The 27,178-nt window shown below is 37.3% G+C and overlaps 1 protein-coding gene across 6 annotated transcripts in view; it reads left to right on the top strand.

The window, feature by feature from the left end:
- The window catches only part of LOC150080735 (uncharacterized), an 856,799-nt gene that overhangs the window by 735,781 nt on the left and 93,840 nt on the right, over window positions 1–27,178 (top strand). For 5 of the 6 annotated variants that reach the window (XR_016547438.1, XR_016547439.1, XM_090382085.1 and 2 more), the window contains one exon: window positions 12,651–12,770. Coding sequence is in view for 4 of the 6 variants with exons in the window: in XM_090382085.1 (XP_090238211.1) it covers window positions 12,651–12,770 (120 nt within the window). In the remaining 2 variants the exon portion in view is untranslated. The remainder of the gene's footprint in view (window positions 1–12,650; window positions 12,771–27,178) is intronic. The other variant, XM_090382087.1, reaches the window with a different exon arrangement.

Genomic DNA, 27,178 nt, shown 5'->3' with positions numbered 1-27,178 from the left:
TATAAAAATAAAAGTTAATTATATAAATTTAAAAGCTTTTAATTTTCACAGAGTTTGATTATCAATTAACCATTCAGTATCATAGCATAATTTTGATTTATATCAGCTCCTTTTTAAATTGGTTATATGAGTTTAATGCTAACAAGCAAAGAAAACACTGGTATTTTATCTTATAGTCTTTTATCTTAATGCGATTCAAGTTTGCTGTGTAATGGCTGTTCCAGACTTCCCTCACTTTTGATATGGTGCTTAGAGCTTAAACAGGTTTATTGAGGCTTTTATATAACTATGTACAAATAGTACAAATGCATCATTCTATACATAACTAAAATGGTTCACACATTTTTATGTGCATGATGTGTTTCACACTGTAAAGTAATACTGGTTTTAGCAAAGGTTCTTTGAAAGGCTATGCATTAGCTGATTTAATGACTAGTTATGAATATGTCCTCGGAAAATTTATATGGTTTTAAAAAAGAGAATAATACCAAGGATGCTATTTACAGGGTAAGGCATTGTGTTTAAGAATATCCTGGGTGGTACGTTTTGGGAAACTTTGTACTTTTAAAGGTGCATTTGACATGCTCTGGTGTGGCGGCATCCTTGCTTGTATTAGGTAGGCTCAATATATAGTAAACTTGTATTCAGTGTTTAGAATTTTTTTTTTTTTTTTTTTTTTCAAATAGAAGTATAGTTATTAAAACTAGAAGATACACTGAGATAGCTTATATAGTAAGCAGTGTATGTCCTCAAGGCTCAGTGATTGGCCCTTCATGGCACATGAAGGGCCAAACTATTAAGGTTTGAAAATGGCAGAAGGTTATCAAATTGTAGCAGGATACTTAATGATTTTGTAATAACTGAGAGCAAAGTGGAGGAGAAATTGTTGAAGTTAAACATAAGAAAAGCACCTGGGGTGGATGGGGGTCTATCCAGTTATATTAAAGGAGACGGCAAAGCAACTAAGCAAACCCTTAGCCATAATTATGAGAGCATCATTGGACTCAGGGGAGGTTCCCACGGACTGGAGATGTGCAAATGTATCCCCAATTCACAAAGGGGGATTGAAGGGTGACACGAGTAATTACAGACCAGTTAGTTTAACTTCTGTTCCGGGTAAAATAATGGAGTCACTGGTTAAAGATGCATTGCAGGATCATCTAGAAAAGGCTGCAGCAATAATTCAGACACAGCATGGGTTTGTTAAGGGAAAGTCTTGTCTGACAAATTTGATACGATATTATGATGTGGTTACAAAGGAACTGGATTCAAAAAATAATTTTGATATCATATATTTGGATTTCAGGAAAGCTTTTGACACTGTTGTGCATGGAAGACAAATAGTACAAATGCATCATTCTATACATAACTAAAATGGTTCACACATTTTTATGTGCATGCTGTGTTTTGCAAATTGGAGCAGAATGGTATTAAGGGTAAGTTGCTACAATGGATAAAAGGATGGTTAAGTGGGAGAAGACAGAGGGTGGTAATCAGTGAGTGCTGTTCTTCGTAGACTAATGTTATTAGTGGAGTCCCACAGGGTTCTGTGTTGGGTCCACTGTTTTTTGTATATTTATCAATGATATTGATGAAGGTATATCAGGTTTAATGTCGAATTTTGCAGATGATACAAAGGTTGGCAAGGTTGTTAATGACAGTAATGGCAGTGTGCTACTGCAACAGGATCTAGATAATTTGGGCAGATGGGATAAGAAGTGGCAACTGAAGTTTAACCTTGACAGATGCAAAGTACTGCATATGGGTAGAAGTAACCCCAGAGAAACGTACCAAATGTGTGGTACTACACTTAAGGTGGTAGAAAAAGTTAAAGACCTGGGAGTAATTGTGCAGTCAGATATGAAGTTTTCTGAGCAATGCAGACAGGCTGCTAGGGCAGGTCATGGGGTTTTGTCAATGATATATAGGAATTTTGCTAGCTGGGAGAAGGAGGTGATTGTCCCTCTGTACAAGGTAATGGTCAGGCCACGCCACGCCTTGAATACTGTGTACAGGTCTGGAGGCCTCATTTTAGGAAGGATGTAGATTTACTTGAGCGTGTACAGAGAAGGGCAACAAGATTGTTGAGGACAATGAAGGGATCCTCTTACCAAGAGAGGTTTCAGTTCTGCAAATTGCAGTGGCTGGAGACTAGGCACCTGCGTAGTGATCTGATTGAGGTGTATAAGGCCTTGAATGGGTTGAGCATGCTGAATTCTGATGGGATCCTTCCACTTGTTCAGATTACGAACCTAAGGGGGCATAAATTCAAATTAAGAAAGGACAGATGTAGAACAGATGTGTGGAAATTTTCCTTTAGCCAGTGGTTGGTTAAATGCTGGAACAAACTTCAATCTGTCGTTGTGGAAGTTGATAGGTTGAATAAATTTAAGGAGGAACTGGACAGGCATTCGGAGGGAATGGTGTTTTTTTTTTTTTTTTTGGCTGATGCTGCATAAGCTCATATACTTGCTTTCTTGCATCACATGCCACTACTACTACTACTACTACATAGTAATGGATGACTTTCTAATGGTGACTACAGTGGTTTCAGACAGTTTTTAAATTCTGTACAGTGGGATCAACTGATGATGTTACTAACAGCAAATTCTAAGTGGGAAGCATTCAAGGAATTAATCGTGGAAGCTACTAAAAGTTTCATTCCTATTAAGAAATATTATTCAAGGTTAAGCCCTAAATGGTTGTAAAATGAACTAATGAGATTCGTGGCAGAGAAGAAAAATGCATGGGATGCATTTAAATTATCAGGCAACACAGACGCCTATGGCAGATATAAGCTAGTCTGTAATCAAGTCACAAAGGAAGTTAGTTAGATAGGTGAAGGCAGATTATGAGAAATCTTTGGCAAAGAATGCTAAGAGAAACAGCAAGGATTTCTTTACTTATGTAAACTGTAAAAGGAAGAGGATGAATCAGATTGGTCCACTTGATATCAATGGTTCAACTGTTGATGATCCTGCTCACATAGCAAACAAACTGAATGAGTATTTTGCATGAGGAGTTATTAAGGATTGAGAATACCAGAAGGTTATCAAATTGTAGCAGGGTGTTTAATGATTTTGTAATAACTGAGAGCAAAGTGGGGGAGAAATTGTTGAAGTTAAAACATAAGAAAGGCACCTTGGGTGGATAGAAACTATCCAGTTATATTAAAGGAGGCGGCAAAGGAAGTAAGCAAACCCTTAGCCATAATTATGAGAGTATCCTTGAACTCAGGGGAGGTCCACACGGAATGGAGATGTGCAAATGTATCCCTAATTCACAATAGGGGGATCGAAGGGAACCATGAGTAATTACAGACCAGTTAGTTTAACTACTGTTCCAGGTAAAATAATGGAGTCACTGGTTAAAGATGCATTGCATGATCATCTAGACAAGACTGCAGCAATAATTCAGACACAGCATGGGTTTGTTAAGGGAAAGCCTTATCTGACAAATTTGATTGGATATTATGATGTGGTTACAAAGGAACTGGATGCAAAAAATAATTTTGATATTCATATATTGGATTTCAGGAAAGCTTTTGACACTGTTGTGCATGGAAGACTGCTGTACAAATTGGAGCAGAATAGTATTAAGGGCAAGTTGCTACAATGGATAAAAGGATTGTTGAGTGGGAGAAGACAGAGGGTGGTAATCAATGGGTGCTGCTCTTCGTGGATTAATGTTATTAGTGGAGTTCCACAGGGTTTGGTGTTGAGTCAACTGTTGTTTTGTATATTTATCAGTGATATTGATGAAGGTATATCAGGCTTAATGTCGAAGTTTGCAGATGATACAAAGGTTGGCAGGGTTGTTAATGACAGTGTGCTACTGCAACAGGATATAGACAATTTGGGCAGATGGGCTGAGAAGAGGGAGTAATACCCTTGATCTGATTATCAATAATGATTCTTCATGCATCAAGAATCTGCAGATAAAGGAACCACTAGGTGGCAGTGATCACAATGTGCTGAAGTGGGATTTACTCAAAGAGGTAACTACCATCAAGTGTAAACGAAAGGGTTTTTGCTTTCGTAAAGGTGACTACGGTGGTCTGAGACAGTATTTAAATTCTATACGGTGGAACCAACTGAAAATATTACCAACAACAAATTCAAAATGGGAAGCATTCAAAGAATTAATCTTGGAAGCTAATAGGCTTTTCATACCAACAAAGAAATATTGTTCAAGATTTAGGCCTAAATGGATGTCAGATGAACTAATTAGACATGTGACAGAGAAGAAAAATGCATGAGATACATATAAATTAACATGTGACACAGAAGCCTATGAAAGATATAAGCTGGTCTCTAACCAAGTAACAAAGGAGGTTAGGCAGGCGAAGGCGAATTACGAGAAATCTTTGGCAAAGGATGCAAAGAAAAACAGCAAAGATTTCTTTACTTATGTAAACTCTAGAAGGAAGGGGATGAATCAGATTGGTCCACTTGATATCAATGGTTCAACTGTTGATGATCCTGCTCAGGTAGCTAACAAACTAAATGAATATTTTGCATCGACATTCATACATGAGGAGTAATTCAGTGAGGGGAATGCCAAAGGTGTATTCAACTATTGCAGTAAGCTAGATAATCTTGTAATAAGTGAGAGTAAAGTGGATGAGAAATTGTTGAAGATAAACAAAAGAAAGGCACCTGGGGTGGATGGAATCTATCTAGTTATATTAAAGGAGGTGGCAAAGGAAGTAAGCAAATTCTTAGCCATAATTATGAGAGCTTTCCTGGACCCAGGGGAGGTACCCATGGACTGGAGATATGCAAATGTGACACCAATCCACAAAGGAGTATCAAAGGGAGACACAGGTAATTACAGACCTGTTGGTTTAACTTTTGTTTCAGGGAAAGTAATGGAGGCACTGGTTAAAGAAGCATTGCAGGATGATCTAGGCAAGGCTTAAGTTATAGCCTGGACACAGCATGGTTTTGTTAAGGGGAAGTCTTGTCTGACTAATTTGATTGGATACTATGATGTAGTCACAAAGGAACTGGATGCAAAGAATAACTTTGATATGATATATTTGGATCTTAGAAAAGCCTTTGATACTGTTCCACATGGATGACTGCTGCACAAATTCGAGCAGTGTGGCATTGGAAGCAAATTGCTACAATGGATAAAGGGGTGTTTGAGTGGGACAGGACAGAGAATGGTAATTAATGGACGCTGCTCTTCATGGACTAATGTTATTAGTGGAGTCCCTCAAGGTTCAGTGTTGGGTCCATTGTTGTTTTCTGTATTTATAAATGATATTGATGATGGTATATCAGTCTTAATGTCCGAGTTTGCAGACGATACGAAGGTTGGCAGGTTTGTTGTTAATAATACTAATGACTGTACACTGCTGCAACAGGATCTAGAAAAGTTGAGCAGATGGGCTGAGCGATGGGAAATGAAGTTTAACATTAACAAATGTAAATTACTACCTATGGGAAGCAGTAATCCCAGAGTAATGTATCAACTGTGTGGTACCACACTGACAAAAGTGTAAAGTGTAAAGTGTATTCGTGTCTAGCGGCACCGGAGGTTTCCCCCAACTCCGCGTTGCTTTCATTGTAGGTGTAACAGTTCACTGTAAAGGCCAGAGATTTAAAAGTGTATGGATTTTGTAAGTTTAGTGTTGTGTATCGTTGTTCTTCTGGCCATTTAGCCGCTAGTACCCTGCTGGGGCCCAACGTTGTCCACACTTAGCCTCGTGGAGGCAGACCTGGTACCCAGTAGTTGATATTTTACTCTGGCAGGCCCTGCCACCTAGTTTCCTGAGATTTCAGTGGCTAGGGCTTTAAAAAAAAAAAAATAAAATAATCGCTGAAAAAGGTTTAAGCCGAAAGAGTTTTGCGTGCGCGGTTTCAATTTGGGCATATTTTAATTTTTTAACATTGTGTGGGACGTTCGCTGGTGTATAGACAGAGTAGGGGAGGGAGACTAAAGACTGGGGGGAAAAGCCAGAAGTATGGGGACAATAGAGTAGGTGTCCCCAAAAGCAGTGGGGCAGGCCCATGCCCCACCAGAGGTAGAGAAGCGGGGAGTGGCAGGGGGGAAACAGGAAACCGTCTCCCCCCTGCCTGGGGATTGGGAATTAAAGGTGAATAGGACTAGGGTGTCCTATTCATACCGCCATATGGCCTAATGCAAGTAGTTCCTGCATTTATGTCCAGTCCGGGGTTTTTGTCACTTGGTTTGTTTGCATGTACTCATCTTCGTCGGTTAGTTCCTATGGCTGTGTCTGACCAGGTTCCTTGTCACTTTGCTATTTTCTTGATCTTTGTAGGGTCCTGTTGGGTCCTTTGATCCATTTATCAATCACTTTGGTCGGGGTTGTCTTCTTCCATGCTCATTTTGATTTCCTCTAACTCTTTGCAGTCTTGTGGGGTGGTCGATTTTCTTCGAGCATGTAATTTACTTTCATTCATTGTGGAACCACACTGACAGTGGTAGAGAATGAAAAGGACTTTGGGGGTAATTGTGCAGGTAGATATGAAGTTTTCTGAGCAGTGCAGACGGTTTGCAAGAGTAGCTCATGGTGTCTTGTCAATGATATACAGGAATTTTTCTAGTAGGGATAAGGAGGTGATTATTCCTTTGTATAAGGCAATGGTCAGACCACACCTTGAGTACTGTATACAGGTCTGGAGGCCTCATTTTAAGAAGGATGTAGAGCTGTTGGAATGAGTACAGAGAAGGGCAACAAGATTAGTGAATGGAACAAAGGGTTGCTCTTACAAAGAAAGGCTTAAGTTTTGCAAATTACAGTGTCTGGAGACTAGGCACCTGCGAGGTGATCTGATTGAGATGTGTAAAGCCTTGAATGATTTGAGCATGCTCAATGCTGATGGGAATGTTCCTCTTGCTCAGAATAATCACCTGAGAGGGCATAAATTCAAATTGAGGAAAGACAGTTGTAGGATAGATGTGTGGAAGTTTGCCTTTAGCCAGCGGGTGGTTGATTGATTGCTGGAACAAACTTCTATCTGTCGTTGTAGAAGTTGATAGCTTAAATAGATTCAAGGCAGAACTTGACAAACATTTGGAGTGAGTGGATGGGTGAAATAAGGTTTTTTTTATTTATTTATATTTTTTTTTTTGGCTGATGCTATATAAGCTTGCTTTTTTGCATAATGTGTCTTTGCTAATGCTAAAAAGTGGCAACTGAAGTTTAACATTGACAAATGCAAAATACTGCATATGGGTAGAAGTAGCACCAGAGGAATGTACCAACTGTGTGGGTACTACACTTAGGGTGATAGAAAATGAAAAAGACCTGGGAGTAATTGTGCAGTCAGATTTGAAGTTTTCTGAACAATGCCGACAGGCTGCAAGAGCAGGTCATGGGGTTTTGTCAATGATATACCGAAATTTTGCTTGCAGGGAAAAGGAGGTGAGGGGAATGAAGAGATCCTCTTACCAAGAGAGGCTTAAGTTTTGCAAATTACAGAGGCTGGAGACTAAGCACCTGCGAGGTGATCTGATTGAGGTGTATAAGGTCTTGAATGGGTTGAGCACGCTGAATTCCGATAGGATTCTTCCACTTGTTGAGATTACGAACCTAAGGGGGCATAAATTCAAATTGAGGAAAGACAGATGTAGAATAGATGTGCGGAAATTTGCCTTTAGCCAGCGGGTGGTTAATTGCTGGAATAAACTTCCATCTGTCTTGGAAGTTGATAGGTTAAGTAAATTTAAGGAGGAACTGGACAAACAATTGGAGGGAATGATCGTGTAAATTTTTTTTTTTTTTTTTTGCTGATGCTGCGTAAGCTCATATGCTTGCTTTCTTGTATCACATGCTGCTACTACTACTACTAAAATTACAGTATCCTAATGTCGAATTTATAGCCTATGCTTGATGATCTGGCTGTCTTGATCTATATAAATTCAAGATCTGAAATAGAATTATGTGCTAGTGAAATATTAGGGAAGTTAATAGACTGGAGTAGAATGTATAAACTTGAAATATCTTATAGGAAAACAGTCCTTATGTTGCTTAAAGGATGGCTGAGTATGAGTAGGAATCCAGTAGTTAGAGCACAGGGAGTCTCCCTGTATTATGTTATGGTTGTTAGGTACTTTAATGTGTACCTGGAAGAGTGCATGTTCTTTACTGAGCATCTTGAGTTTCTTAAAAATAAGATAAAACCATTGTATGCTAAACTCAGAAGAATTATAAGGGTTGACTGGGGTATAAAGGGTAGATCAGTAAATCTTCTCTATGATTGCTTACTTATCCCCATAGTCATTTATGTTTCTGGAGCTTAGCTGCATAGAAATAGATAAGAGTATTATTCAAATACATCTAAATCAAGTGCAGAGATTTGCACTACTAGGTACAATTTGAGCTTATAGGACAGTGTCAACAGAAGTGCTACAGGCACTTGCCTTAATGAAGAAAAATATAACTGTCATTGTATTAGGAATAACATCTTGTCTTGATACAAGTCGATTGTACACAAGAAATGATTTAAAGATAGAGAAAAAAATTATATTAACTGAATTATATGCTTTATGGCATCAGAGATGTGACAAAAGTATTAAGGGTAGGCAAATCTATATCTTTTTTCCTAGAGTAAATGTTATTGATGCAAAGAAAAGACCATGGCTCCAGTTTGGTATGCGTGTAGTTTTCCTATTAACTGGACATGGACTGGCATTAAGATTACTCCTATTAAGATAGTACTAAATGTACCTGTGGAGAGGAAGAAACATCATTACATGTGATGCTTGGTTGTCCTGAGTATGCTGATTTAAGATTACAGTTAGATTATCACTGGGAAGTTTGGACGTGGAATTTTGTAGTTGATGTTTGTCGATAAAAGATGTTTTACATATATTAATAATTTTGTTCATAATGTTTTCAAGTGGAGGATATTATTAAGAACTAGATAATAGAGCTCCGCCTTCCAGGGACAGAAATCCGATTCATTGGGATGAGTGGAGAAATAATCTCAATGATGAATATTTTTATATCAGGGCTAAGTGGTCATATCCTCCATTGGATCTTGATTAAGATTTAATTGTTCATTTAATTATTTATTTTATTTTAATGTCGATAACTTCTCTTTTATTTTGTTTCTGTATACACTCAAGCAAATCTACATCCTTCCTAAAATGAGGCCTCCAGACCTGTACACAGTACTTAAGATGTGGCCTGACCATTGCCTTATACAAAGGGATAATCACCTCCTTTTTCCTACTAGCAAAATTCCTGTATATCATTAATAAAACCCCATGACCTGCTCTTGCAGCCTGTCTGCATTTCTCAGAAAACTTCATATCTGACTGCACAATTACTCCCAGGTCTTTTTCATTTTCTACCACCCTAAGTGTAGTACCACACAGTTGGTACATTCCTCTGGGGTTACTTCTACCCATATTCAGTACTTTGCATTTGTCAATGTTAAACTTCAGTTGCCACTTCTCAGCCCATCTGCCCAAATTTTCTATATCCTGTTGCAGTAGCACACTGCCAATACTGTCATTAACAACCCTGCTAACCTTTGTATCATCTGCAGACTTCGACACTAAGCCTGATATACCTTCATCAATATCATTGATAAATATACAAAACAACATTGAGCCCAACACCGAACCCTATGGAACTCCATTAATAACATTAGTCCATGAAGAGCAGCATCCATTGATTACCACTCTCTGTCTTCTCTCACTCAACCACCCTTTTATCCATTGTAGCAACTTGCCCTTAATACCATCCTGCTCTAATATGTACCGTCGTCTTCCATGCACAACAATGTCAAAAGCTTTCCTGAAATCCAAGTATATGATATCAAAATTATTTTTTGTTTCTGTGGGAGAGCCAGTACAGGCTAAGCAGCTCATGTTCAAAGCTTGTTCTAGGATAGAGAACAGAGGATCCACTTCTAGTTGAGAAGTTGCCACCCGTAGGCTCAACTGTAGTGAACTTCACAGAATCAGCATCAAAATCCTGGAATTTTTCAAGTAGTTGGTTTTGTAAAAATCTGTTGATGCAGCTTGGTTCTCACTGTAGAGTGATGGACCAGATCTGAAAGGGAGAGGTAGAATCTGTGCAACAACTCTTCCATATATTTGAATATTGCAGTAGTATTTTCCAGCATACGTGCCTCTGGTTCGTGGCAGGTGCTGACAATCCCTATATTTTTATGATAATAGAGTATGGCCAGTTAGAAAAACTTCAGAAAGTAGTTCCTGAATGTACAACAGGTGTTTTATTTTCCTCCTTAATTGATAATAATTCTTCAGAAAATTTATTACTGGAACTGATTTAGCCGCCTAGATTTGTAGTCTGAATTGGGTGATATAAGTTGCTATTAGGTTGAGTTTGTGGTTTATCTCCTTTAAGTGACATGTTGGGCATTGTCAGACCTTTTAATGTGGATCATCAGTTTGTCATCTCTGTAGGAGAGTACACCATTTTCGTCAGGGGAAAATGGTGGCAGTAGTGATATGAAGATGATCCCTGAGAGAACCCCCTCCTTGTGAGACCTCAACATTGCCCTTTCAGGTGGGGATTTTATTATTCATCTTTATTATTAGCAGAGTTCTTTCTGTTGGGAAGAAAGTTAAGAAACAGACAGCTTCCTCTGATGTAAAATATCCTTCACAGAGTTCGAGTAATGTGATGGCATCAGTTGCATCAAAGTCAACCTGAATTCTTAGGTATGTTATGACTAATTCTGCATTTTCTTCAAAGGTGTCCAGATTGTTCTTAGTAGTCATCAGTAAATTGAGTGTATTTCTTTTTATTAATATTATTAATAATAGTGCATATGATGCAAGAAGGCAGGGATAAACATCAGCCAAAAAAAAAAAAAAAAAAAAGCCCACCCACATCACTGTCCATCTCCTCCAATAATTTGTCTAGTTCTTCCTTGATTTTATTCAAACTGCCCACTTCCACAACAACAGATAGAAGTTTGTTCCAACAATCACCCACCTGCTGGTTGAAGGTAAACCTCCACACATCTGTCCTGCAATTGTCTTTCCTCAATTTGAATTTATGCCCTTCATGCATGTAGTCTGAGCAAAAGGAAGAATGCCATCATCATCGAGCATGCTCAATCCATTCAAAGCCTTAAAAACCTCAATCAGATCACCTCACATGTGCCTAGTCATGAAGCCTATCCTTGAAAGATTCCCCTTTCATTCCCCTCACCAGTCTATTGCCATTCACTGCACCTGTTCCAGCAGATCTGCATCCTTCCTAAAATGAGGTCTCCAGACCTGTATTCATTATTTAAGATGTGGCCTAACCATTGCCTTATACAATAGGATAATCACCTCTTTATCCTTACTAGCAACATTCCTGTATATCATAGACAAAAACCCATGAGCTGTCCTGGCAGCCTGTGTACATTACTGAGAAAAATTCATATCTGTTTGCACAATTACCCCCAGGTCTTTTTAATTTTTTTATTTTCCACTACCCTGAGTGTAGTACCACACAGTTTGTACTTTAATCTGGGGTTACTGCTGCCTATATGCCATACCTTGCGTTTTTCAATGTTAAACTTCAGTTGCCATTTCTCAGTCCATCCGTCTAGTTTTTTTTAGATCTTGTGCAGTAGCTTACATTGGTTATTGTCATTAACCACCCTACCATCCTTTGTATCATCTGCAAACTGAGACATCAAGCCTGCGAATTCTGGGGGACTCAACTAATAACATTAGTCCATGAAGAGCAGAGTCCATTAATAACGACTCTGTCTTCTCTCACTTAAACATCCCTTTATTCAGAGCAGTAACTTGCCCTTAATGCCACACTGCTCTAATTTATACTGCAGTATTTTATGTGCAACAGTATCAAAAGCTTTCCTGAAATCCAAGTAAATGATATCAAAAGTTCACTTGTTATGGGGAAGTGTTATTTATTTGAAGGTTAAGAGTGAGGTAACTTATTATGAGAGATACACCATTTTTATATGCAAAACCAGGGTTGCCATTATAGCACCATAGAAAATTATGCATTTGTACCACTTGAAAGATAATTTAAATCTAGTTAACATTAACTTTATTTAAAATTGATTACTTTCCTTTTCTGTATGTCTCATTTGCATTTCTCTTCTCATCTTCCTTTATTTTACTGCCTCTTTATTCTCTATATGTTCTTCCCCACACTTCGTTCATCCTATGACACATTCACTTGTTATAAATAACAGTTGGTATAAAAGTGGAGAATAAAACTTAAATTTTAGTCCCAGGAAGATAGACAGATAGTATATCAGACATGGATTACAGTTTCAATTTAAGTCTGTTTATATTGAACTGGATTATTTGAAATTTTTTAATCTTTTCAGTGACCTATAGCTGATTACTTGTAATCATTTGATTGATTTGGTCTTCATTTGTTCTAAAGGTTTAGGTTTACTGGACCTGCTTAAAAATCAGTGTTTGTTACTTTCTTTTTTCATCAAGTGAAATTGTCAAGTTAGAAAAATAAATTTTAGAAGTCTTATTTTCAGCTAAATAATTCTAGTACTAAGCAGATTAATCTCTCGGATTATAATGGTTTCATTTCTGATTATAATGATGGTGAAATATTTATAAGCTGTTTCATATCATATTCTTCCACTTTGTGTCATACTGCTGTATATGCATGTACTGATGTTCACTGTGAAAAACCTTTGTATATATTTTAGAAAATCTTTCTGCAGCCAACGTCGTTGGTAGCTATTGAAGATGTTTCATCTTTGGAGATTGCAAGGGAAGATGACTACTCGTTCAAAGTTGCTATCCATCTAAAAATTCCAGAGAGAGAGGTATGTATATCTATTATTTTATTTAGCCACTTAAGATGTGCATAAATATTGGAAAAAAAAAATAAATAAAAAAAAAAATAAATAATAAATAAATAAATTAAAAAAAAAAAAATATATATATATATATATATATTTTTTTTTTACTGTCTTTCATTGTGAACATGAAAAAATGCTCTTTTTTTTTATCATTTATTTACATGGATAGGTTATATACATTATTGTCAACTTAAGTTTTCTCTTATGTTATTTTTAAGAGCCACAAGAAACTTGATCTTGTTGGAGAAGATGGTTATTAATCATTCTGACTGTCATAATGAGACAATTAAATTTTAGTTTGATAACTAATCCAATTTTTTTTTTTTTTTTTTTTTTTGTGTATATGTTCCAAAAGAGATGGGCATTGCTATGCAGGTGCATTGGGAAGGGGATCAGCTGCCCCAGGCAGGCTGGAACATTATGTAGGGGCCCCAGACCCTTGATATATATAGAAAAGAGGAATTGAAGGGGAAATACAAGCCCAATGAGGGTTTTTTTTTTTATCTGGGAAAGGGGAAGCTCCTGGCTTTCAGCACTCATGTTGTTATGTACATAATCTTAAATTTGGAAATACAAATTACATTGTTCACTACATATGAACTGAAATCCAGTGATTTAATCCTTACATATGTTTAAACCACATACAAGTTAGTGCAACTGCATCATATTAGTACACAGCCAATTCTGAATCGGCAAATTATTTACAAAAATGTCATCGATTAAGTTATATCTCATATTGTGAATACCTTCATGATGAGTTGCCATGACATTGCACTACTTCAAATAAATAACGCTTAACCCAAAGGAGAAGACTGTTGTTACTTATTCTGAGCGGATACCACCACCCAGACGGCACCGTTTCAGGGCTATTTTGTATATGTGTGGGATAATAACTCTACTATCCACTTGTCCCCATTAGACTTAGAAAAACAAAAAGGTAGAGGGAAAGTAATAGTAAGAGTGGAAGAGGAAAAGAAACGGTGTAGAAGAATGAAAGGGACAGTAACTCCTTCAACTCACACCACTCAAAAACTCAAACTCCTCGAATAGGCAACACTTCCCCAGTAGGGAAGACTGTTGTTACCTATTCTTGGAAACTCTGGACATCATCATCAGGCTCTCCCTGGTGCCATTTCAGGGCTATTTTGTATATGTGTGGGATAATAACTCTACTATCCACTTGTCCCCATTAGACTTAGAAAAACAAAAAGGTAGAGGGAAAGTAATAGTAAGAGTGGAAGAGGAAAAGAAACGGTGTAGAAGAATGAAAGGGACAGTAACTCCTTCAACTCACACCACTCAAAAACTCAAACTCCTCGAATAGGCAACACTTCCCCAGTAGGGAAGACTGTTGTTACCTATTCTTGGAAACTCTGGACATCATCATCAGGCTCTCCCTGGTGCCATTTCAGGGCTATTTTGTATATGTGTGGGATAATAACTCGACTATCCACTTGTCCCTATTAGACTTAGAAAAGCAAAAAAGGTAGAGGGAAAATAATAGTAGGAGTGGAAGAGGAAAAGAAACGGTGTAGAAGAATGAAAGGGACAGTAACTCCTTCAACTCACACCACTCAAAAACTCAAACTCCTCGAATAGGCAACGCTTCCCCAGTAGGGAAGACTGTTGTTACCTATTCTTGGAAACTCCGGACATCATCAGGCTCCCCCTGGTGCGGTTTCACAGCTATTTGGCCCTTCTTTGGTAGGTGGGTAGGTACCCTAGTGATGTAATGATGGCAAAACAGTTATGAAGTATAACTCCACAATATGAGAGATTGCTCAGGCTGTGAGAGAATTAGACCATGTACAAGTTAGTGCAACTGCATCATATTAGTACACAGCCAATTCTGAATTAGCAAATTATTTGCAAAAACAGCATCATTTAAGTTATATCTCATATTGTGAATACCTTCACGACGAGTTATCATGACATTGCACTACTTCGAATAAGTAACGCTTCACCCAAAGGAGAAGACTGTTGTTACTTTTCTTTAAACCATATTTCAGTTGTCTTTCCTTAGTGCATATAGAGTTATTCATTCATTCGAAACAAGAAAAGAATAAATAAAGCATTACAGTAATTAAATAAGAACAGCAAAAGACACCATTCAGTCTGTATTTTGTTGTCCTCATAGTTTTGGTTTCATATATGAATGGTTCTATGGTTTGATATCATTTAAGACTGTTGTTGTTATTATTATTATTATTATTATTATTATTATTATTATTATTATTATTATTAGCCATATGGTGCAAGGAAGCCTGAGGCTTATGCTGCACCAGGAGAGAGAGAGAAACAAAAAAAAAAAAAAAAAAACCCAGAGTTACCCTGAGGGAGGGAGGGAGGGAGGGAGGGAGAGAGAGAGAGAGAGAGAGAGAGAGAAGTAGAAAGGAATCACTAAAAAAGAGAAGAATGATGATATCCAACTCAGGACCCTGGGTTTGCCAAGCCCATACTCACCAGATGTGAGCCCCCCTGGGGTTATTTGTCTGGTCCCTAATGGTTCTTACTGTTATTGATTGGACATTAAGTTTGGAGCTGTGTTTTTAATCTACATTATGTTATCCTTGTTCTTCCATGACATCTTTTGATGATTTTGGGTTTTTGGCAGCATTGGTGGCATCTTTTGAGTTGGATGAGTTAGGGGTGTTAGTCTAAAACTCTGGTTTGAATAAGTTGAGCCAACAAGAGTTTAGAAACATTCCTTGGTGCTTGTTGATTGTTTTAGGCCAGTCAGTTTAGGTTTAAAAGCTTTATTTGTATTCTCTTAAACTGTTGTATATTTCAGTTTTAGGATCTGTTAGTTGGAAGTTTGTAGTCAAGTTCTTATACATGTGCTTCTGACTTGGACTTTTCCATGTATATTTGGATATCTTTTATTCAACTGCAGGAAGGTTGGCATGTTTACCCTATGTAAGTACACTTGCACTGGAATATAAAACTATATATGAACTTTTTATGGATGAGTTAACAATCACAAAGAGCACACATTTTAGATAGTCTGGCATCATGGTGCTAGAGCTATTTAAAATGTGTGCTCTGTATTCTAGGGATTATAAGTGAGTTGGGTTAAGAGTTTGAAGATTAATTTTTTGCTTAATTTCTTTAATGCCTATCAAAATTTAATTTCAACAATTTTGTGAACTTATTTTCTGTAATTTTAGTAAATTTATTTCTTGTCTTTCGTAAGGCTAATTCTGATAAATTACATTATTGACTCATATGTGTTGCTTTAGGTGATTCACTTGTAAGTCATGTGAGTTTATTGCCTGTATAGCCTGAGGCATGTATTTCTAATAGATATTCCAGCTTAACCAATGATTCTTTTCTTGGTTTCTGATGTAAGAGGTATAATGATCTTAAATTAAAATTTGGTGCATTACTAGATGAAATTAAATCACTGAAGAAATGAGCAGTGGCTGATTTAGAATTAAGTAAAACTGGACGCTCATCAGAGATTCAAGTATCTAGTGACCTGCCATGTGATGCACTTCTATTTCAGACATCAGGGGAGAATGACCAAGTGCAAACTGCTGCGGTTCAAAAGCACATTGTTTTATTGGGAATTCCATTGTCAAGGAAATGAATAACTTTTTTATTTTTTTATAATAAGGATAATGAATCAGATATTGGGCTGGTGCAGCAATTGATGACATTACCAACAGGTTGTCAGTGTTTATATGGATGGGGGAGAATAAGAGATCGTTATTATTCATTTAGGAACATTATATTAACTATGTCCACAGTAATCACCACACTAATATTAACTGTGCCCACTAATATCAAGAGAATTGTCAATAAAATGAGCAAATGGAAACTGCAGATTTGGTTAGCTAATGCTGACATAATAGAAACATACTGGAAAAATGCCACAAGTTAGGTTAGAATGTATATGTCTGTAATTTTTCTCAAGCATGATAGCAGGGACTGGTTTTTGGGGGATAATTTTGTTAGCATGGCCCAACTCTAGTAGGTAGAAATAATGTATTTTATAGATGGACTATGTTTGAACAAAGGTGAAGCAAGGATCCTTACTATTTTCATCAAAGGGGCCTTTAAGGGTTCAGGGAGCCTAAAAGTTGGGGTGAGGAGGATCAGGGGAATATAAGTGACCCCGCTTATCGCTGATAATTCGTTCCAGTATAAAAAAAAAAAAAAAAAAAAGCGCTAAGTGCATCAACACTATGCAAGCACATATTCCCATAAGGTAACATATGTATTTGTAAGTTGCTGCCTGTGCCATAGGATATTTCCTAATCAGTAATGGAACAGCTGTCTTTCCTGCTGCTAAAGTTAATTGTTTATTTTTTATAATTGATTTTACAGTTGAACCTGCCAGCCCTAAATTATTGTGCACACATCCACTTGTTGTTGACCAGAATCAATTCCCTTCAAAACATGTAATTTAATTTTCAAACTCAAGTCTTTTTCTTACCTTTTGTAGTTTTCGTATGTCCAGACATCGTTGCTTTTTCATTCTTATCTGCCATTATTAACTCTTCAAAAATGTAACTGCATATTTCTTAACTTGATAATTTTTTCAAATGTTGATCTAGGAACTACGTAACAAGTCACTGTACTGCAATTAAATTAGCATGGGAGAGAATTTCACTGAGCATGAGAAAATTTCTCAAGTTGGCATAGGAAACATTTAAATGCTGTTTTGCTATTCGTTCTCATTCTATCAACTACATCATATGAAACATTTTCACTAAACATGCCAAAAATTCAATCCATAAAAGAACTAAATTCAAAAATAAAAGTTCAATCTGTATGCTGAATACAAACTGCAGTTTTCAAATAAAACTGTTGAAGTAAAAAAAAAAAAAAAGAGAAAAAAAAAAAAAAAAAAGAAGGCTAATGGAAATGTGGTGTCACCCAGAAATAGGGAATGATGACTTATAGTAGGGTATGCATAATATATTTAGGAAGGCAAGATAAAAGGGATGGGGAAGTTGAGTTATTAAAAGTAGCCTGATCATTAAAAAAGCTTTCCCAGATTTAGAACTTAAACAATATAATCTATATGGTGTGTGGTAGTTGGAAGCAAAGGCAAAAGTATAAGGGAATCACCAAGAAAGAGAAGAATGATGATATCCAGCTCAACTGGGTGTGCCAAGCCCATACTCACCAGATATGAGCCCCTGGGGTCAGCCAGAAGATTGTGAAGAGTATGAGAGTCTCTACATGTGGATTGAATGGACAAGTGAGTGTCTTGTTATGGGTGATTTCAATTTTATTCTTATATGTTGAAGCAAGTGGGAAGAAAGATTATTATGGGTGACAAAATTTTTAAATCATGTTAGGGAAGGTGCTATGGGCATGACTAATCTAGGCGTGATCATCACCCACAAATCAGATGACGTGTCACATATCTTAGTATCAAATTAAATTGGTCAGACAAGACTTCCTCTTGACAAACTCATGCTGTGTCTGAATTATTGCTACAGTCTTGTCTAAATGATCCTGCATTGCTTCTTTAACCAGTGACTCCATTATTTTCCCTGGAACAGAAGTCTAACAGGTCTGTAATTACTTGTGTCACCCTTTGATCCCCCCCTTTGTTAATTGGAGATACATTTGCACATCTCCAGTCTGTAGGGACTTCCACCAAGTCCAAGGATGCTCTCATAATTATGACTGAGGGTATGCTTACTTCCTTTGCTGCCTCCTTTAATATAACTAGATAGATCCCATCCACCTCAGGTGCCTTTCTTATGTTTAACTTCAACAGTTTCTCCTCCAATTTGGTCTCAGTTATTACAAAATCATTTAACTCCCTGTTAGAATTTGATAAATATCTGGTCCTCTACTCCTTGAATAACCTCATATATGAATGTAGATGCAAAATACTCATTTAGTTCAGCAGCTATCTGAGAATGGCCGACCGGGCTAGCCGAGTGGGTAAAATACCTGCCTGGCAACCCAAAGGTCGCGGGTTCGATTCCCGCCTCGGGCTGGATCAAAGTACTGCAAAAACCTTGGGAGGTGCAATATGGCCACAGAAGCCGATGCGCCAACAACTACCAAATCAAAAAAAAAAAAAAAAAAAATCTGAGAATGATCATCTACAGTCAAACCATTCATATCAAGTTTTTTTTTTGGTTTTTAGGAGCATTAGCAACTAAGGCCATATTGCTCCAGGAATATGCGGTAGCCATTCCCTGACCTTCCCACATCCTCCATATTTGGTGGTGACAGGCTCGAACCCCGGTCTAATCAAGAAGCGTGTGCTACGCACTGCTGCTCCTTCCCACCTGGCTACGGAGGCACCATTGATATCAAGTGGACCAATCTGATTCGTCCCCTTCCTTTTAGAGTTTATATAAGTAAAGACATCTTTGCTGTTTTTCTTTGCATCCTTTGCCAAAGATTTTTCATAATCTGCCTTTGCTTGCCTAACCTCCTTTGTGACTTGATTACAGACTAGCTTGTATCTGCCATAGGCTTCTGTGTCACCTGACAATTTATGTGCATCCCATGCATTTTTTTTCTCTGCCACAAGTCTCATTAGTTCATCTGACATCCATGTGGGCCTAAACCTAGAGCAGTATTTCTTAGTTGGAACAAAAAGCCTAGTAGCTTCCAAGATTACTTCGTTGAATGCTTTCCATTTAGAATTTGCTGTTGGTAACATCATCAGTTGATCCCACTGTATAGAACCTAAAAAATCTCTGAGACCGCTGTAGTCGCCTTTATGAAAGCAAAAACCTTTCCCTTTACCCCTGATGGTAGTTACATCTTTAAGTATTATATCCCACATCAGTACACTGTGATCACTGCCACCTAGTAGTTCTTGGCGCATTATAGCCTTAGTTGTTAATGTGCCAATAAAACCCAAGAACCAACCTAGTAGTTCCTTTATCTGTAAATTCTTAATGCATGACTAATCACTGATTATAATCAGATAAAGAGTGTTACTCCCTCTTGTTTCTCTCTAACATGCTGCTGTAGAAAACAATCATCCAACAAATCCACAAAAGCCTTGCTAGTGTGTGAGTGATCAACCCACAAGTTCCAGTGTATAACTGGGAAGTTAAATTCCTCCATTATAAGACACTCTGATCTACTGGCCCACTCATTCTCTGTATAATTGCTCACTGTACTCATCAGCATCATTAGACCTATAAAAAACTCCTACCCTTATTTTTGCTTTCCCAGTGCTTATGTCACACCAAACTGACTCAACATTGCACTGTCAATCTATGTCAACTGGATGCAGTGCCTTAAATTTTATGTTTCTCTTAACTAATAGTATAACCCTTCCTCTCTTACTATCTTGTCTATCCTCTCTGTAACTATTGTACTCCCTGAATTCCAATTCTGCTTCCCTTATATCTGAGTGGCACCAAGTCTCCGATATCCCAACAATATCCACGTTTGATGTCTTAACATACTCCTAACTTTGGTGTACATGCAAGCATACATGCACCTGTTGTTACCTTAGTTACTACAACACAGCTCATGTATTTACTTGTTTCATGACCCCCCAGCTGTTCCTGAACTCCCCATCATCTGGGCTGCTGCTCATTCCAATAGAAGCAGTGCAAGAATCATTTCCACCTCTGCCTGTGTCTACTGTTAACCTATTAGTCTGTGAATCCCCCCAAGCTAGCAGTTTTCGGACCCACCTAACATTGCCTCGATAGCATCAGCAAATATTCTTGCACCCTTTCTATTTAAGTGTATCCCATCCCTGTGGAAGCAGTCTCTCCTGTTAACAAGTACAGACCATGCTGAGAACAATTTACCCCATGTGCCCTGCACAATCTCTACAGGGCCAAATTGATTGACAAAGCTCTCATCATATACTGTCTTCTATTGTGTGTGGGCAAGATTGCAAGATCTGCAGATCTCCTACACTTAATGCCATTAGTGCCAACGTGTACAATGATATCACGTTTTGTTCCCTTAAAAGATGATATCTGCTGCTCTACAACGTCATCAACTTTTGCCCCTGGCAGACATACCCTGGTCCTATTCCACCTATCCTTTTTGCACAATATATTTCCCATTTCACTAACAGTTGAGTCACCAACAATAACTAGCTCCTGAAGGTTTCCACTGTGTTGCCTGGTGCCTAATTTGTTCACATTCTTTGCACCTAGCACACACAAAGACATCCTCCATGGCTAGACCATGTCCTATTTGAGAGAGATCTGCAAATATGTCGCATTTTGTACATTGTTTTAGACTGTGATGCATTGGAGAATCATCCCCTGCAGTCCTTCCATGAACCACAGCACTTTTGCTACTTTGTGCAAGTTGCTTTGGGGCGCCTCCATAGCCAGGTGGGCAGGAGTAGCAGTGCGTAGCACACGCTTCTTGATTAGACCGGGGTTCGAGCCCGTGCCCACCAAATACAGAGGATGCAGAAAGGTCAGGGAATGACCACCGCATATCTCCGGAGCAATATGGCCTTAGTTGCTAATGCTCCTAAAATCCAAATAACAACAACAACAACAGCAAGTTGCTTTGCTGCTCTGGTCTGGGGCACGATTTCCATTTAAATACAATTTAGTTACCAATAAAAATTAAAAGGATTTATAAATTTAATTGATTAATTTCCAATACTATACTAAGCTAACAGATGCTTAAAAATGCTTTTCCATATCGATAGTACACAATGGCGGCAGGTTTCAAACGGTACAAGTTTTACCGATACTAAGTAATAACCCACAAAATCTCTATCTAAGTTCAAAATAATCTAAGTATTGTAACTAGGAATATAAAAAGCTACTTCTAGAAAATAAATTAATATGCCAGTTTAGTCAATAAAACGGCAAAAATATAAATATATAAAATATTTATATATTATTTATATTTATTTATTTATATATATATAAAATATATAAAAATATAATAAAATAACAAGGACAAAATTGAGTAATGCAAAGCCATTAGAAAGAGACTGGGAGAGGACATAAGAAGGTGTAATACAAGAAAAATAGAACAAGAAAATTAAGGGAAAACAAAGGTCTTAAATCATCAGTCAAGAGCAGTAATACATAAAGACAAATGATACTGAAACTGAAGAATAGCGATAGTGTACTTATAAACAGCAGAGAAGGCATAATTCAAATAGCAGAAGACTATTATAAAAAATTAAATAAAGAGCGAGGGAATGATGCCAGCAGTCGGGATGATGGATCACAAATTAGCAACACAATACGGCGTACGCCATATGCTTTCTGATGAGGTAGAACATGCATTGAAGAAAATGAATTATCAGAAAGCCCCAGGGGAAGATGAAATTACTGTAGAGCTGCTAAAATTGGGAGGAAGAGACACGACACAGAAACTGGCAAGACTCTTCAAAAATACATTAGGAAATGCATGTTGCCTAAGGAGTGGAATAATGCAATCATAATTTTGCTGCATAAGAAAGATAAATCAGAAATTGGAAATTATAGACCAATTAGCTTGTTGTCCCACATCTACAAGTTGTTCACAAAGGTCATTACTAACAGAGTAGAAAGAATAGTTGATGAAGATCAACCAGTTTGCAGATGATGCAAAGGTTGGCAGGGTTGTTAATAACAGTAATGATAGTACACTACTACAATAGGATCTGGAAAATTCGAGCAGATGGGCTGGGAGGTGGCAGCTGAAGTTTAATATTGACAAATGTAAAGTATTGCATATGGTACCAGTAAACCCTGAGTAACGTACCAACTGGGTGGTACTATGCTCAAAGTAGTGGAAAATGAAAAGGACTTGGGGTAATTGTGCGGTTAGATATGATGTTTTCTGAGCAGTTCAAAAAGGCTGCAAGAGTATATACAGAATTTTTTCTAGCAGGGACAAGGATATGATTGTCCCCTTGTGTAAGGCAATGGTCAGGCCACACCTTGAGTACTGCATACAAGTCTGGAGGTCTCATTTTAGGAAGGATGTGGAGCTGCTCGAGCGAGTACAGAGAAGGGCAACGAGATTGGTGAGTGGAGCAAAGGGTTGGTGTTACCAAGAAAGGCTTAAGTTCTGCAAATTGCAGGGTCTGGAGACTAAGCACCTGCAAGGTGATCTGATTAAGGTGCATATGGTCTTAAATGGTATGAGCAAGTTCAATGCTGATGGGATTCCTCCTTTTGCTCATATTACTCACCTGAGGCAACATAAATTCAAATTGAGGAATGACAATTGTAGAATAAATGTGTGGAAATTTGACTTTAGCCAGCGGGTGGTTGATAGTTGGAACAAACTTCCATCTGTTGTAGTTGCAGGTTAACAACTTTAATAAGTTCAAGCAGAACTAAACAAACATTTGGAATGAATGGATGGGTGAAATGGGAAGAGTTTAAATGGGAAGGTTTTTTTTTTTTTTGGCTGATGCTATATACACCAATGAGCCAAAACATTATGACCACCTACCTAATATGATGTTGGTTCTCTACGTGCAGCCAAACCAGCCCTTAGCCGGTGAGGCATGGATGCTACAAGATTTCTAATTGTGTCTTGTGATATCTGGTACCAACACATAACCAGCAGATCCTTTAACTCTTGTAAGGTCCATGGTTGAGACACTGCAGATCGGAGTTACTGATCCAACACAAACCATAGATGCTCGATGGGATTGATGTGTTGGCAATTTGGAGGCCAGGACAATGCCTGGAAGTCTTCTTCATGTTCCGCGAAAGTCTCGATCAATCCGGGCGGTGTGGCATGGCACATTATCCTGCTGAAAGATGGCACTGCCAGAGGGGAACGTGCTGTCGCCGGTGAACCGTGGTTAGCATGGGCACTCTGAGCGGCCTGCGGCTACACAGCCCCATTTTCAGCAGGGTTCGATGTACTGTGAGTTGTGACACATTACTCTCATCACCATCATTCCAATTACTGCTGAGTTACACTACAGTTGCCCTTCTGTTGCCATGTACCATCCTGGAGAGCCTTTGAGCATCGATGAGTCACGGTCGTCCAACACCTTGCCGGCGGTTTGTGAGTTTACTCTCCTCGCACCACTTTCGGTAGGTACTAACCATGACTGACCGTGAACATCCCACCAGCCGTGCTGTTTCGGATATGCTCTGACCCAGTTTTCTGGCCATTATAATTTAGCCTTTGTCAAACTCACTTAAGTCTGCTGCCTTTCCCATCTGAAGAACAAGAGTAACACTGATTAACAGTGTTCAGTATCAGGTGTTTTTTATACTATGTCCCGACCCATGCACGCACCATAGTTCACCTGCAGTTGCTTCAATTTGCATAACAACTCACTGGTCATAATGTTTTGGCTCATCGGTGTAAGCTTGCTTTCTTGCATCATATTCCTCTACCAATGCTAATGATATTTTTAGATAATTGTTTAAAATTTAGTTGAAAATTTGTGATGCCAATTCTCAATATGGAATGAAGTTGCTCATCTATTATTCTGTTTCATTTTAAATATTCATTTGACTTCATGTATGAAAAAATTTGTTCACAAATTTATCTTGATACAATCAAAGTAGCCATTTTCATGGCATTTTCTTTTATTGGCTGAAAATCTTCAGTTGGGAGACCCTTTGGGAGGGCAACTGGAGTTAAAGTAGTTTTTTTTTCGAAGACCATGTACTTATTTTTGAACCGTGTTTTGGCTCGAAGATCAATAATTTCAAGTTGCAATCTGGGATTGTAGTTTTCAGCCACAGAAGTAGTAAATGTCTTCTCAAACAAGCTGATGTCTTTTTCATGGGATCTTATATCAGCAAATTTACTTTAAAACTCGTCAAAAGTTAATTGTAATAATGAAAGGCAATGATTCTTTGGAAATATGTTTCTCTTTTAGCTCAGTACAACATTCAAAGTGAACTAAACTGTCTTGCTCAAATCATTTAAGAATAATAACTTATTCTGAAATGATTTGATGTCACCATACAAATCAGAGACCAATTTTCCTTTCCCTTATAATTTTAATTTAAGAGTATTAAAATGAATAGAAATGTCTGTAAGAATTTCAAGATCAAACAGCCACTCCATATTTGATAGTTGTTTTATTGGTTTCCCTTTTTCTGTCATAAAAATATCATTTCACAGACGTAGTTTAAAGAAACAATACAGCATTTTGCCACAACTAAGCCATCTGACTGCACTATGTAAAATTACTTCTTTGTATTCAGCTTCAAAAATCTGAATGAAACTGTTGAAACATACAGTGATTAAGGCCATGTGATCTTATAAAATTTACAGTTGAAATAACCACATTCATTAACATGTTGGAGATCCAATACTTCCCCACAGAGAGCCTCTTGATGTACAATGCAGCAAATTTCTTTTGGTTCAGCTCCAATATCTATTTTTAATATTTACTCCTAACTTTTCAATAGATTGGCAAAAATTTTCAAACAGATTTTAAAAAATATTTGTTGCAGTTGGTCCGTGCAGCTAAATTTTCAACTGTTACAAAATTATCATTAATTTCCCACATGAAGATAAGGAATTAGGCTGTGTCATTTACATCAGTATTGTTATCCACACTAAAATATTTCATTTGTTTTGTTTTCCAAAAGTTGTTTGAACAAATTCTTTCCAATATCTTCTACTCTCCAATATCTCATAATTGTTTGTTGAGACAAACTAATGTCCTGTATCGTTCGTTTCTCTGGACAAATTTTTTCCACAAAACAAACAATGTTTAACAAATTTACCATCACAGAATGGTTTACTTTCAAACACGATCAAATGGGGCACTTGATAACTGGCACTTACAGCATATAAATTTCTTGACTAATACATTTTCAATGTGTTTTGTTGTTTTTGTAACTTTTTTTTGTAACTTGGAACAATTTTTTTTTTCGCAACACCCCTTCCAAAAGTTGTTTGAACATCCTTAATATTCATCATAAGATTTATGCTTGGAATCATAGTGTCGTTTTAAATTACATTCTGTAAAAACTGACATAGTCTCCTTACACACCAAATACGCTGCTTTTTCGTTGTGCTCAATCACGAAGTAATCCTCAGTCCACTTTTGATTAAAAACACAACACTCCAACTTGACTTTCCTCTTTCGGAACATTTTTAAGGATAATTTTTTAATTCAATACAATTTAATAATAATTCAATACAATGAACAAGTTATATCAAAATAGTAGAATTTAACAATATGAAAAGATTGATATGTACATAACTGTATTTAGTGTACATATGACTGCACCAGACTACACATACACATTTGATACAGTTTAGCTCAACTTACATATAGTGGTGTGACTCTCTGAAATGCTGTTTTAGTTCACTTTCCGCGTGGGCCTTATCCGGCCTGCTGGCCATAGATTGGACACCAGTGGCTTAAAATAAACTCTAGAAGGCAATCTCTGTTCATGGGTTTATAGTGTATTGCCTCTTTGTGATGATGTTGTTTTTGGATTTCTGAATAAAGCAGAGCATCAAAAATCCAAATGTCAATAATTCGAAATGCCAATAATCCAAATGAGCCAGCATTTATTTATTTTTTTTATGCTGGTGCCATAAAATAATTGCATTAAGCACCAGTTATTGTGATCATGTTTGCGAATTGAATTTTGATTCTATTAAACGGAAATTCTAATGAGCGAAAATTGGAGGAATATTATCCACAGGCTATAAAAATGAAGATCTAAAGCACAAATTTACACTTTTATTTCCTTACCAATTAACAAAATTTAATGATACGTGAAAATCGAAAAACAAACTGTATGCTGAATTGACAAATGATCAACAAACTGAATGCTAAATCGACAAATGATCAACAAAACGAATGCTATCTCAACTACTCTTGCTGAAAAGAGAGAGAGATCTGGCCGCAAATAAATGAAGTTCAAAAATAGTGCAGCAAAAAATAAGTAATTATTTTCATTAAAGGCCTATAGATATGTTATTGTGGCTGAAAGTTCCATTTGTTTTGTTATCTATGAATAAAAATATGTAAGTACAATTTGGTGTTTTTATTTCTAAACTTACTACACATTTTTTTTAGTCTCCAGAACAGTATTTTTGATAAGTTCGAAAATCTGAACAAATTGGAAGTCCAAACTACCCCTGGTCCTAATTAGTTCAGATTATGAATGCTCTACTGTAGTTAGAAAGGGGATGGGTTTTTTCTCGTCTGATTTGATTTTTATATTTATCTTGGGGTGACAGTGTCTGTTGTTCATATATCAGACAAATCTGTTTAGATTATCTTGGTCCGAGAGTTAATTTGAACATTCTACCAGAGGTCTGAAATGCTGACGGAACTGATATTCGGGTCCCATGGTCCCCTTGTTAGTAAGTTGCATCAAAATTTTGGCAGAGTTTGGTATTTTGTGATTACCAAATGCTCTAGTTGCACTTTTATACTGTTGGAATGGTTAATAACTTTGGAAAACTATAATGAATACGTAGAATACTGTGGTTGGGGTAGGGGAGCA

The sequence above is a fragment of the Mastigoproctus giganteus genome, chromosome 9 (genome assembly GCF_048544385.1).
Source record: "Mastigoproctus giganteus isolate SK-2022 chromosome 9, ASM4854438v1, whole genome shotgun sequence".
Taxonomy (NCBI): Eukaryota; Metazoa; Arthropoda; class Arachnida; order Uropygi; family Thelyphonidae; genus Mastigoproctus; species Mastigoproctus giganteus.
The sequence above is the reverse complement of the archived record's forward strand: the minus strand, read 5'-3'. Positions and strand labels throughout refer to the sequence as shown.